The sequence below is a fragment of the Oncorhynchus kisutch genome, linkage group LG9 (genome assembly GCF_002021735.2).
Source record: "Oncorhynchus kisutch isolate 150728-3 linkage group LG9, Okis_V2, whole genome shotgun sequence".
Lineage (NCBI taxonomy): Eukaryota > Metazoa > Chordata > Actinopteri > Salmoniformes > Salmonidae > Oncorhynchus > Oncorhynchus kisutch.
In genome coordinates, this window is record NC_034182.2 from 3,186,398 (window position 1) to 3,199,498 (window position 13,101).

General features: G+C 39.3%; 1 protein-coding gene across 4 annotated transcripts in view; it reads left to right on the forward strand.

The window, feature by feature from the left end:
* LOC109896602 (sodium-coupled neutral amino acid transporter 4) overlaps positions 1-13,101 on the forward strand; it is a 40,215-nt gene that overhangs the window by 13,389 nt on the left and 13,725 nt on the right. For 3 of the 4 annotated variants that reach the window (XM_031831516.1, XM_031831517.1, XM_031831515.1), the window contains exons 2-12: positions 767-991; positions 1,407-1,503; positions 1,791-1,906; positions 3,266-3,339; positions 3,470-3,562; positions 3,644-3,725; positions 3,891-3,973; positions 4,097-4,155; positions 6,409-6,657; positions 6,930-7,009; positions 7,120-7,220. In XM_031831516.1, the coding sequence (XP_031687376.1) occupies positions 879-991; positions 1,407-1,503; positions 1,791-1,906; positions 3,266-3,339; positions 3,470-3,562; positions 3,644-3,725; positions 3,891-3,973; positions 4,097-4,155; positions 6,409-6,657; positions 6,930-7,009; positions 7,120-7,220 (1,147 nt within the window). In that variant the 5' untranslated portion in view covers positions 767-878. Of the gene's footprint in view, positions 1-766; positions 992-1,406; positions 1,504-1,790; positions 1,907-3,265; positions 3,340-3,469; positions 3,563-3,643; positions 3,726-3,890; positions 3,974-4,096; positions 4,156-6,408; positions 6,658-6,929; positions 7,010-7,119; positions 7,221-13,101 lie in introns of those variants that run through there. The other variant, XM_031831519.1, reaches the window with a different exon arrangement.

Consider the following 13,101-nt stretch of genomic DNA (forward strand, 5'->3'; position numbering starts at 1 on the left):
GAATTTAGGGTTCAGGCGTGTTTTTGACATACTTTTGAGACTTGCTTTAAGGTTAAAGTATCATAAAGGAAACTGCACAGCAGCAATAGAACATGGACTTGTGTCTGAAAGGGTTACTTAGAGGTTATTTTAGGGGAAATAATGTGTGCTAATCTCTAAAAATAGATATGTAACTCTCAGTGTATAGCAGAGTACAAAAGGTATCCAAAACCAGTCAGCACGGAACGTCAAGATTCCAACGCGTGACAGGAACAGTGATATTGAAAGACGCCATAGTTAAAGCACACTGAAGTCCGTGAGCTACCAGCATGTATCGAATGGAGAGATAAAATGGTGCTGCGGGTTCAGGGGAATGCGACACAGAAGGGTGTGTGTAGAACGACACCTTTTCTTCCCCTTGAAGTGTCCTTTGTCAAGGCCCTAGAGTTCTGGCCAGTCAGATAAGACTCATTGAATGTATCTTCATAACATTAACAGTAACTATCTCATTGTTGACAGGTTAGACAGTCAAATCAGAGAACTTGCGGCCATGACCTTTTTGACTGGACATGTACTACTTTGTATCTTATTAGGGATATTGTCACTTTATAGGGGGCTAGTCAACGTGTAATTACAAAGAAATTATGGCTAGTTGAGGCCCAGAACGTTTAGTCAACGTTTAGACAACATTGAATGATTGGTTGTATGTTTGCTGGTTATAAGGGCTTCCTGCCACATCAGCAGCTCTCTGAATATTTACTATCTCTCCCTTTGCCGTTTTCTGCAGGTATTTGCCCTATAGTGTAAGGCTGAGCTAAAGCACGCCAACCTACCGAGTACAACTGCTCTGCTTTGGACCGTGACCCTTTCCCCAGCCCCGCACCACTATAGCCGTAACCATGGACCGCATGGAGCTGAAGAAAGTCTGCACGGAGGCAGACGATGACAGCACAGACAGTTTGGACGACCGCTTCACAGAGCCCATCGACTCAGAGAAGGCCACCATCAACAGGTGTGGTTCAATACTATATAAATTATTTTATCTGAGTCTTTCTACAGAACAAAACTGGAAATAAAGCGCATTGCCTTAGTTGTGGCAACAAGAATGTGTTCTTTGCCAAACTGTACAGAAATTGTTCTTTAACATAAATTTCTTGTCTCCTACCGATCATTGTCTAATGTACACAATGCTATTCAATACACTGGTTAGGAGAATCTCTCGGCTCATAGCTTCACTGTTAACCGCCAACAGATTAGCTACACTGTAATCTCATTTCATCCATCAACCAAAAAAAGAAAAGAAATAGAAGCTGGAACTAGCCTAACTGACCCTGTGACCTCTCATGAAGTCCTAACACGACTGTCATAAACTAGTCATAAAGAAGTATTTTAAACTAGAGATTGATTCAATGATTGTACATCTGCAGTCACTTCCTGGATGAGGATGGAGACGCTGAGAGCCACAAGTTTCTCACTAATGGGATTATGAAGAAGAAGAAGTACGAGGAGTATCAAGAAGAATACGTAAGAAGACTGATGATGAACTATCGATGACAACACATGCATGTTTGCTCTTGCTCATGGACACTATCTCTTAACAACAACCTTGACCATTTCCTCAAAAGCTGTCTGCTTTTATTCAAACCTTCATTCCGAGGAACCCTTTCGTAGGAACTGGTAGTTACGTGTCTGTGACGGGTGGTGCATGCACGTGTGTGTGTGTGTGCGCGCGAGAAATTTTCTTGTTTACGATCAGTTGAAGTCATGGTAATCTCTCTCTTACCCTCTCTCTCTACCTTTCTCTCTCTCAGCACCCAGGACATACCTCCTTTGGTATGTCGGTCTTCAACCTGAGTAATGCGATCATGGGCAGCGGCATCCTGGGTCTCTCCTACGCAATGGCCAACACTGGCATTGTGCTTTTTGTGTAAGTGTGTGTTAACTTCTGCCATAGAGACCATGTGGAACGGGGTCAATGTTTGGTTTCTGCAACAGTCAAGTGATTAAAGCACCAGCTAATAAAGTAAACAAATCTGTCTGCATCGTATAGTGTTACTGATAGGACTGAAATAACTTCAGAGTACTTGGAATAGCAAGTGAGGTTTGACAACAGGGTGAGTGGTGGGGTATGTATTTGGGAATAGACAGACACTGACTTTGGCTCGACGTCGGGACCTTCTTGTGACATGCCATCCCCAGCATGCATGCAAAGGTGGCGTGAACAACCATGTTGCAGCCCCGCCTCTGAACTCCATCCCCCCATCCATTCCCAGCTTCCCCCGGATTGTGTTGACGGTCCATAACAGCCTGTTCAATCAAACCCTATAACCAGGTTTCTCAAATGTCCAAAATAGGATGATGATGCTTTATTTCAGTTCTGTTTCCACTGTGTATGGCTGGGCTTTACCAAGAAATGATTTTGTGACTGAGTACTTTCACTAAGCAAAACATTGTCATTTTCGGCATATCCCTGAAAGTGATTGAAGGACAGGAGACAAGAAAATAGATTAGGAACCCACTTGATTATTATAGTGGCGCAGCCGGTTTGTTTCCGGTCCTAAGGAGTTTACAGGGAGTCCCCAAACTTCAGTCCTCCATGTCAGTTGCGACATCTTACTTCCTCACCATCTATTCTGGTCTTCCCTGACATTCTGGAAGATGGTATCACATAACACCCATTTGATACAGTCATTCAATATTTATTTAATACATTGGAGCCCATTGGAGGCTGGATGGATGATTGGGTTAAAGGCCCCTTGTGAACTCTTTAAGTGTAAGAATTTAAGGCTGATCATGTTCAGCCGATGCAGGAAACCCATACATCCCCTCCCGGAATAACTCTAAAGTTACTTTATTGACTTATATAATAGCTCAGAGTTTAGTCTGGTCTCTAAGCACTGACACGCATTAATCTACCACTATTTTGTCTGAGCTGGCACATATATTGACATGGCATGATGGTGTCTTTGACATGTGCTTTAGGCATTGGAACATGGTCTTCTCAAATAAGCGGTAGATGAATACCCGAGAAAGCATCCGGGACCCACCCCCCCCCCCCCCTCAAGTGAAATATGACTGCAGTTCTAACGCTAAGTTTACCTCCCTAAATAGATAACGGGGAAAACAGAGTGAGAGTGACTAGGGGGGGAAACTGGTGAACGTTATTATGTAGGGTGTTTTGTAACCCAGTTGATTCCCCTCCAAGTGTTGTTCATTGTGATTTGCGTAACATTTCCGTATGGTATAGCCCAATGCTAATGTCTGACTGGTTTCTATTCCAACGTAGAGTCCTTCTCTTGGGTGTGGCCATCTTGTCGTTGTACTCCGTTCACTTGCTGCTAATGACTGCAAAAGAAGGAGGTAGGTGTCATTTCTTTATTAATGGAAATGTCTGTCTTTCATCAGCATCTATCTGTCTGTCCTCGCCTTTCTGCTTTTTTCCCTGTGTCTTTGAATATCACTCATCAGCACATTGTCGTTGTTCTAACAGGCTCTCTCATCTATGAAAAGTTGGGAGAGCGAGCTTTTGGCTGGCCGGGGAAAATGGCTGCGTTTGGATCGATAACCCTTCAAAATATTGGTGGTAAGTGAACAGCTAATGTTGCATTCATTGTAGTGTTATGATTCTATATTGAAATGTACATTTGTGTTTGTTTGCACACAGCCATGTCCAGCTACCTCTTCATTGTAAAGTATGAGCTGCCAGAAGTGATCCGTGCCTTCATGGGACTGGAGCAGAGCTCTGGGTAGGTGTCTGTCTGTCATTGGTTAACTATTTCATCAAATCAGTTTGTTTGTAGTTCATTTGACACAGGTGGCTCAACACACTACACAGTTTGGTTGGTGTATCGATAGATAGATGGATGGATTGATGCTCTGTGTGTGAGACCTGTTCTCTGCGTTGTTTACAGTGAATGGTACATGAACGGAAACTACCTGGTTGTGTTTGTGTCCATCGGTATCATCCTGCCTCTCTGCATACTCAAAAACCTGGGTAAGTGGTGTGGGTATGTGTGTGTTGCGGTTGTTTCAGATTTAGTCTTTGTATACTTTGTTTACATAATGTGTTTGCGTGATAGTACATGAGTTTCTCTCTAATTCTCTCTCTTGTCTCTAGGCTACCTTGGCTACACCAGTGGATTCTCCCTATCCTGTATGGTGTTTTTCCTGGGAGTGGTAAGTTTAACCTATCTAGGACTGGCGGAACCCCCCCCCCCCCCCCCCCGCAATAGCCAGTGAAAGTGCAGGGCGCCAAATTCAAAACAACAAAAAATACAAGTATTTTACACCATTTTAAAGATCAAATTCTTGTTAATCCAGCCACAGTGTCTGATTTCAAAAAGGATTTACAGCGAAAGCACCACAAACGATTATGTTAGGTCACCACCAAGCCACAGAAAAACACAGCCATTTTTTCCAGCCAAAGGAGGAGTCACAAAAAGCAGAAATAGAGATCAAATTAATCACTAACCTTTGATGATCTTCATCAGATGACACTCATAGGACTTCATGTTACACAATACATGTATGTTTTGTTTGGTAAAGTTCATATTTATATAAAAAAATCAGAGTTTACATTGGCACGTTACGTTCAGTAGTTCTAAAACATGCGGAGCCACATCAATTTACAGAAATACTCATAATAAACATTGATAAAGATACGACTATTATACATGGAACTTTAGATAAACTTCTCCTTAATGCAACCGCTGTGTCAGATTTTTTTTTTACTTTACGGAGAAAGCACACCATGCAATAATCTGAGTACAGCCTTTAGACAACAAAGCAGCCAAAAAGATACCTGCCATATTGGGTAATCAACATTACTCAGAAATTGCATTTTAAATATTCACTTACCTTTGATAATCTTCATCAGAATGCACTCCCATGAGTCCCAGTTCCACCATAAATGTTTGATTTGTTCGATAATGTCCATCAGTTATGTCCAAATATCTTCTTTTGTTAGGGCGTTTATTAAAACAAATCCAAAAGCGCGTTCAGGTCACGCCGAACGTCGGACGAAAAGTTCAAAAAGTTCCGTTACAGCCCGTAGAAACATGCCAACCTAAAGTATGGAATCAATCTTTAGGATGTTTTTAACATAAAACTTCCCCTTCACCTTTCACATGAGCGTGCCAGACCGAGGCTGTGGCACTCTGCCAGACCACTCACTCAAAGAGCCCTCATGAGCCCCTCCTTTAGAGTAGAATCCTCAACAGGTTCTAAATACTGTTGACATCTAGTGGAAGCCTTGGGAAGTGAAACATAACTAGTATCACCCTGTATCTTCAATGGGGGCTGAGTTGAAAAACTACAAACCTCACATTTCCCACTTCCTGGTTGGAGGTTTTCTCAGGTTTTTGCTTGCCATATGAGTTCTATTATTCTCACAGACATCATTCAAACAGTTTTAGAAACTTCAGAGTGTTTTCCAATTCAAAGTTACTAATTATATGCATATTCTAGCTTTTATGGCTGAGTAGCAGGCAGCTTAATTTGGGCACGTTTTTCATCCAAGCTACCCAATACTGGCCCCTACCCCAAAGAAGTTAACCTGCCTCCGCTTGCTCCAGTAGTTTAGCATTTTTAGCCCCCTGAATGACTGAACAATGATGGATGATGGTGTTGATATGATATAAAGTACCATCAGATGTGATTTAAGACGGCTACATTTCACCTTCTGTCAATATGGCAACAACTCCTGCTTTTTATCAACTCTGACATTCTTTTTCTGTCCAGTCATGTTTCAATGCAGACAGAACATACTTGTTGCCAAAATAGTACATTTCGTCCTACATTGCTTTTGTATTCTTGCCACACAGCGTCTTGATCATGCCTACTTTCTCCTCCTTAAATGTCATCCTGACCTTTTGTAGGGTATTATGCCAGTGCTGGCTTTGCTCTCACAGGCAATGTGGGCGATTTGCATGCCATGGTAGTTCCTAGTAACATTTAGAATATGCCTGGGGTGGTGTTCAGCTGGTTAGTTACCGTACATGAGATTAGAGATGAGTTTATCAATAGCCTTCTTTTGATATCTTAAACTCTACTTTGGCCCACTTGCTCTCTAGTGCTGTATCATATTAAACCCTGATACAGTCTGTATCATCATTAATGAAATAAATCTGTGTGTGCGGCCACACTCAGCTTTACACAGGTTTTATACCATAGTAGCTATCAGAGAGACATCCTATGTTGTTAGTAACCGTAAGCGTTCAGCTTCTGTTTCTTTGAAGACAGAATGAAAGATTACAGGATGGAAGGAACTCATTGCTCTGCAATATAATGGATTACTGCCTATGTAATATAATGCATTTCTATGTTTGCTAATCATCCCCATCTCACTCCTCTGTCCCCATCTGACTCCTCTCCCCCCTATTTTCCCCATCTGTCCCCATCTCACCCCTCTGTCCCCTCTATACCTCTCAGCTGATCTATAAGAAGTACAACCTCCCCTGCCCGATGCCCTTCATGTACCATACCAACCACAGTATGAATGGAACAGCCCTGGGGCCCCACGCCCTGCACAACGGCACCGTCCTCATGGACTTCTCCAGAGCTGACATGTCCCCCGCCTCCTACCTGGACGACCACCACACCTCAGGGGTCCGCTTCATACCACACCCCGACGACGTGGAGGAGATGTGCACGCCCAAGTATTTTGTGTTCAACTCTCAGGTGAGGTGTGGAGCTACTGTATGTGGGTGGGGGGGTGGAGGTATGTGGGTGGGGTGTGAGTGCGTACGTGTGTGTGTGTGTGTGTATATGTGATGAGTCGGAATGCTTCATGTCATAATTCTGTGTTTTGGGAAACAATATCCTCTGATAAACAGTCCCAGAAATGGGATTAATCAAGGTTTAGAGGAACCCAATTCTTAACGTACATAGCTGCTGTGAGTGTGTATCTGGGCCTGTGTTTCATTCCACAATCTCTTGTCCTGTCATTGCAGACTGCTTACACTGTTCCCATCCTGGCCTTCTCCTTTGTGTGCCACCCTGAAATTCTACCCATCTACAGTGAACTCAAAGAGTAAGTGCATCCAAGTGAATTACAAAAGACACGTTTGCATAGACGCTCATATAAATTGCTGCGGTACATTTTCTCCATACAACTCACATCTCAACTTGCGTCTTCCCCAGTCGCTCCCGGAGAAAGATGCAGAACGTGTCCAACCTGTCTATTCTTGCCATGCTAGTCATGTACATGTTCTCAGCTCTGTTTGGCTACCTCACTTTCTATGGTAAGATACACACACACACAATAAGATACATTTACAGCAATTGAATTACTTTGTTTCTGATTTTATTGCCGTTATATGTTCATTTTATGAGTGAAATGTTTGAAAAAGAGCCAGTAGTATGTATTTCAACACTAGAGCCAGTAGTATGTATTTAAACACTAGAGCCAGTAGTATGTATTTCAACACTAGAGCCAGTAGTATGTATTTCAACACTAGAGCCAGTAGTATGTATTTCAACACTAGAACCAGTAGTATGTATTTCAACACTAGAGCCAGTAGTATGTATTTCAACACTAGAGCCAGTAGTATGTATTTAAACACTAGAGCCAGTAGTATGTATTTAAACACTAGAGCCAGTAGTATGTATTTAAACACTAGAGCCAGTAGTATGTATTTAAACACTAGAGCCAGTAGTATGTATTTAAACACTAGAGCCAGTAGTATGTATTTAAACACTAGAGCCAGTAGTATGTATTTCAACACTAGAGCCAGTAGTATGTATTTAAACACTAGAGCCAGTAGTATGTATTTCAACACTAGAGCCAGTAGTATGTATTTAAACACTAGAGCCAGTAGTATGTATTTAAACACTAGAGCCAGTAGTATGTATTTAAACACTAGAGCCAGTAGTATGTATTTAAACACTAGAGCCAGTAGTATGTATTTAAACACTAGAGCCAGTAGTATGTATTTAAACACTAGAGCCAGTAGTATGTATTTAAACACTAGAGCCAGTAGTATGTATTTAAACACTAGAGCCAGTAGTATGTATTTCAACACTAGAGCCAGTAGTATGTATTTCAACACTAGAGCCAGTAGTATGTATTTAAACACTAGAGCCAGTAGTATGTATTTAAACACTAGAGCCAGTAGTATGTATTTAAACACTAGAGCCAGTAGTATGTATTTCAACACTAGAGCCAGTAGTATGTATTTCAACACTAGAGCCAGTAGTATGTATTTCAACACTAGAACCAGTAGTATGTATTTCAACACTAGGGCCAGTAGTATGTATTTCAACACTAGAGCCAGTAGTATGTATTTCAACACTAGAGCCAGTAGTATGTATTTAAACACTAGAGCCAGTAGTATGTATTTAAACACTAGAGCCAGTAGTATGTATTTAAACACTAGAGCCAGTAGTATGTATTTAAACACTAGAGCCAGTAGTATGTATTTAAACACTAGAGCCAGTAGTATGTATTTAAACACTAGAGCCAGTAGTATGTATTTCAACACTAGAGCCAGTAGTATGTATTTAAACACTAGAGCCAGTAGTATGTATTTAAACACTAGAGCCAGTAGTATGTATTTAAACACTAGAGCCAGTAGTATGTATTTAAACACTAGAGCCAGTAGTATGTATTTAAACACTAGAGCCAGTAGTATGTATTTCAACACTAGAGCCAGTAGTATGTATTTCAACACTAGAGCCAGTAGTATGTATTTCAACACTAGAACCAGTAGTATGTATTTCAACACTAGAGCCAGTAGTATGTATTTCAACACTAGAGCCAGTAGTATGTATTTCAACACTAGAGCCAGTAGTATGTATTTCAACACTAGAGCCAGTAGTATGTATTTCAACACTAGAGCCAGTAGTATGTATTTCAACACTAGAACCAGTAGTATGTATTTCAACACTAGGGCCAGTAGTATGTATTTCAACACTAGAGCCAGTAGTATGTATTTCAACACTAGAGCCAGTAGTATGTATTTAAACACTAGAGCCAGTAGTATGTATTTAAACACTAGAGCCAGTAGTATCTATTTAAACACTAGAGCCAGTAGTATGTATTTAAACACTAGAGCCAGTAGTATGTATTTAAACACTAGAGCCAGTAGTATGTATTTAAACACTAGAGCCAGTAGTATGTATTTCAACACTAGAGCCAGTAGTATGTATTTCAACACTAGAGCCAGTAGTATGTATTTAAACACTAGAGCCAGTAGTATGTATTTAAACACTAGAGCCAGTAGTATGTATTTAAACACTAGAGCCAGTAGTATGTATTTAAACACTAGAGCCAGTAGTATGTATTTAAACACTAGAGCCAGTAGTATGTATTTAAACACTAGAGCCAGTAGTATGTATTTAAACACTAGAGCCAGTAGTATGTATTTAAACACTAGAGCCAGTAGTATGTATTTAAACACTAGAGCCAGTAGTATGTATTTCAACACTAGAGCCAGTAGTATGTATTTCAACACTAGAGCCAGTAGTATGTATTTAAACACTAGAGCCAGTAGTATGTATTTAAACACTAGAGCCAGTAGTATGTATTTCAACACTAGAGCCAGTAGTATGTATTTCAACACTAGAGCCAGTAGTATGTATTTCAACACTAGAACCAGTAGTATGTATTTCAACACTAGAACCAGTAGTATGTATTTCAACACTAGGGCCAGTAGTATGTATTTCAACACTAGAGCCAGTAGTATGTATTTCAACACTAGAGCCAGTAGTATGTATTTAAACACTAGAGCCAGTAGTATGTATTTAAACACTAGAGCCAGTAGTATGTATTTAAACACTAGAGCCAGTAGTATGTATTTAAACACTAGAGCCAGTAGTATGTATTTCAACACTAGAGCCAGTAGTATGTATTTAAACACTAGAGCCAGTAGTATGTATTTAAACACTAGAGCCAGTAGTATGTATTTAAACACTAGAGCCAGTAGTATGTATTTAAACACTAGAGCCAGTAGTATGTATTTAAACACTAGAGCCAGTAGTATGTATTTCAACACTAGAGCCAGTAGTATGTATTTCAACACTAGAGCCAGTAGTATGTATTTCAACACTAGAACCAGTAGTATGTATTTCAACACTAGAGCCAGTAGTATGTATTTCAACACTAGAGCCAGTAGTATGTATTTCAACACTAGAGCCAGTAGTATGTATTTCAACACTAGAGCCAGTAGTATGTATTTCAACACTAGAGCCAGTAGTATGTATTTCAACACTAGAACCAGTAGTATGTATTTCAACACTAGGGCCAGTAGTATGTATTTCAACACTAGAGCCAGTAGTATGTATTTCAACACTAGAGCCAGTAGTATGTATTTAAACACTAGAGCCAGTAGTATGTATTTAAACACTAGAGCCAGTAGTATGTATTTAAACACTAGAGCCAGTAGTATGTATTTAAACACTAGAGCCAGTAGTATGTATTTAAACACTAGAGCCAGTAGTATGTATTTAAACACTAGAGCCAGTAGTATGTATTTCAACACTAGAGCCAGTAGTATGTATTTCAACACTAGAGCCAGTAGTATGTATTTAAACACTAGAGCCAGTAGTATGTATTTAAACACTAGAGCCAGTAGTATGTATTTAAACACTAGAGCCAGTAGTATGTATTTAAACACTAGAGCCAGTAGTATGTATTTAAACACTAGAGCCAGTAGTATGTATTTAAACACTAGAGCCAGTAGTATGTATTTAAACACTAGAGCCAGTAGTATGTATTTAAACACTAGAGCCAGTAGTATGTATTTAAACACTAGAGCCAGTAGTATGTATTTCAACACTAGAGCCAGTAGTATGTATTTCAACACTAGAGCCAGTAGTATGTATTTAAACACTAGAGCCAGTAGTATGTATTTAAACACTAGAGCCAGTAGTATGTATTTAAACACTAGAGCCAGTAGTATGTATTTCAACACTAGAGCCAGTAGTATGTATTTCAACACTAGAGCCAGTAGTATGTATTTCAACACTAGAACCAGTAGTATGTATTTCAACACTAGGGCCAGTAGTATGTATTTCAACACTAGAGCCAGTAGTATGTATTTCAACACTAGAGCCAGTAGTATGTATTTAAACACTAGAGCCAGTAGTATGTATTTAAACACTAGAGCCAGTAGTATGTATTTAAACACTAGAGCCAGTAGTATGTATTTCAACACTAGAACCAGTAGTATGTATTTCAACACTAGAGCCAGTAGTATGTATTTCAACACTAGAGCCAGTAGTATGTATTTCAACACTAGAGCCAGTAGTATGTATTTCAACACTAGAGCCAGTAGTATGTATTTCAACACTAGAGCCAGTAGTATGTATTTCAACACTAGAACCAGTAGTATGTATTTCAACACTAGGGCCAGTAGTATGTATTTCAACACTAGAGCCAGTAGTATGTATTTCAACACTAGAGCCAGTAGTATGTATTTAAACACTAGAGCCAGTAGTATGTATTTAAACACTAGAGCCAGTAGTATGTATTTAAACACTAGAGCCAGTAGTATGTATTTAAACACTAGAGCCAGTAGTATGTATTTAAACACTAGAGCCAGTAGTATGTATTTAAACACTAGAGCCAGTAGTATGTATTTCAACACTAGAGCCAGTAGTATGTATTTCAACACTAGAGCCAGTAGTATGTATTTAAACACTAGAGCCAGTAGTATGTATTTAAACACTAGAGCCAGTAGTATGTATTTAAACACTAGAGCCAGTAGTATGTATTTAAACACTAGAGCCAGTAGTATGTATTTAAACACTAGAGCCAGTAGTATGTATTTAAACACTAGAGCCAGTAGTATGTATTTAAACACTAGAGCCAGTAGTATGTATTTAAACACTAGAGCCAGTAGTATGTATTTCAACACTAGAGCCAGTAGTATGTATTTCAACACTAGAGCCAGTAGTATGTATTTCAACACTAGAGCCAGTAGTATGTATTTAAACACTAGAGCCAGTAGTATGTATTTAAACACTAGAGCCAGTAGTATGTATTTAAACACTAGAGCCAGTAGTATGTATTTCAACACTAGAGCCAGTAGTATGTATTTCAACACTAGAGCCAGTAGTATGTATTTCAACACTAGAGCCAGTAGTATGTATTTCAACACTAGAACCAGTAGTATGTATTTCAACACTAGGGCCAGTAGTATGTATTTCAACACTAGAGCCAGTAGTATGTATTTCAACACTAGAGCCAGTAGTATGTATTTCAACACTAGAGCCAGTAGTATGTATTTAAACACTAGAGCCAGTAGTATGTATTTAAACACTAGAGCCAGTAGTATGTATTTAAACACTAGAGCCAGTAGTATGTATTTAAACACTAGAGCCAGTAGTATGTATTTAAACACTAGAGCCAGTAGTATGTATTTAAACACTAGGGCCAGTAGTATGTATTTCAACACTAGAGCCAGTAGTATGTATTTCAACACTAGAGCCAGTAGTATGTATTTAAACACTAGAGCCAGTAGTATGTATTTAAACACTAGAGCCAGTAGTATGTATTTCAACACTAGAGCCAGTAGTATGTATTTCAACACTAGAGCCAGTAGTATGTATTTCAACACTAGAGCCAGTAGTATGTATTTAAACACTAGAGCCAGTAGTATGTATTTAAACACTAGAGCCAGTAGTATGTATTTCAACACTAGAGCCAGTAGTATGTATTTCAACACTAGAGCCAGTAGTATGTATTTCAACACTAGAGCCAGTAGTATGTATTTCAACACTAGAACCAGTAGTATGTATTTCAACACTAGGGCCAGTAGTATGTATTTCAACACTAGAGCCAGTAGTATGTATTTCAACACTAGAGCCAGTAGTATGTATTTAAACACTAGAGCCAGTAGTATGTATTTAAACACTAGAGCCAGTAGTATGTATTTAAACACTAGAGCCAGTAGTATGTATTTAAACACTAGAGCCAGTAGTATGTATTTAAACACTAGAGCCAGTAGTATGTATTTAAACACTAGGGCCAGTAGTATGTATTTCAACACTAGAGCCAGTAGTATGTATTTCAACACTAGAGCCAGTAGTATGTATTTAAACACTAGAGCCAGTAGTATGTATTTAAACACTAGAGCCAGTAGTATGTATTTAAACACTAGAGCCAGTAGTATGTATTTAAAC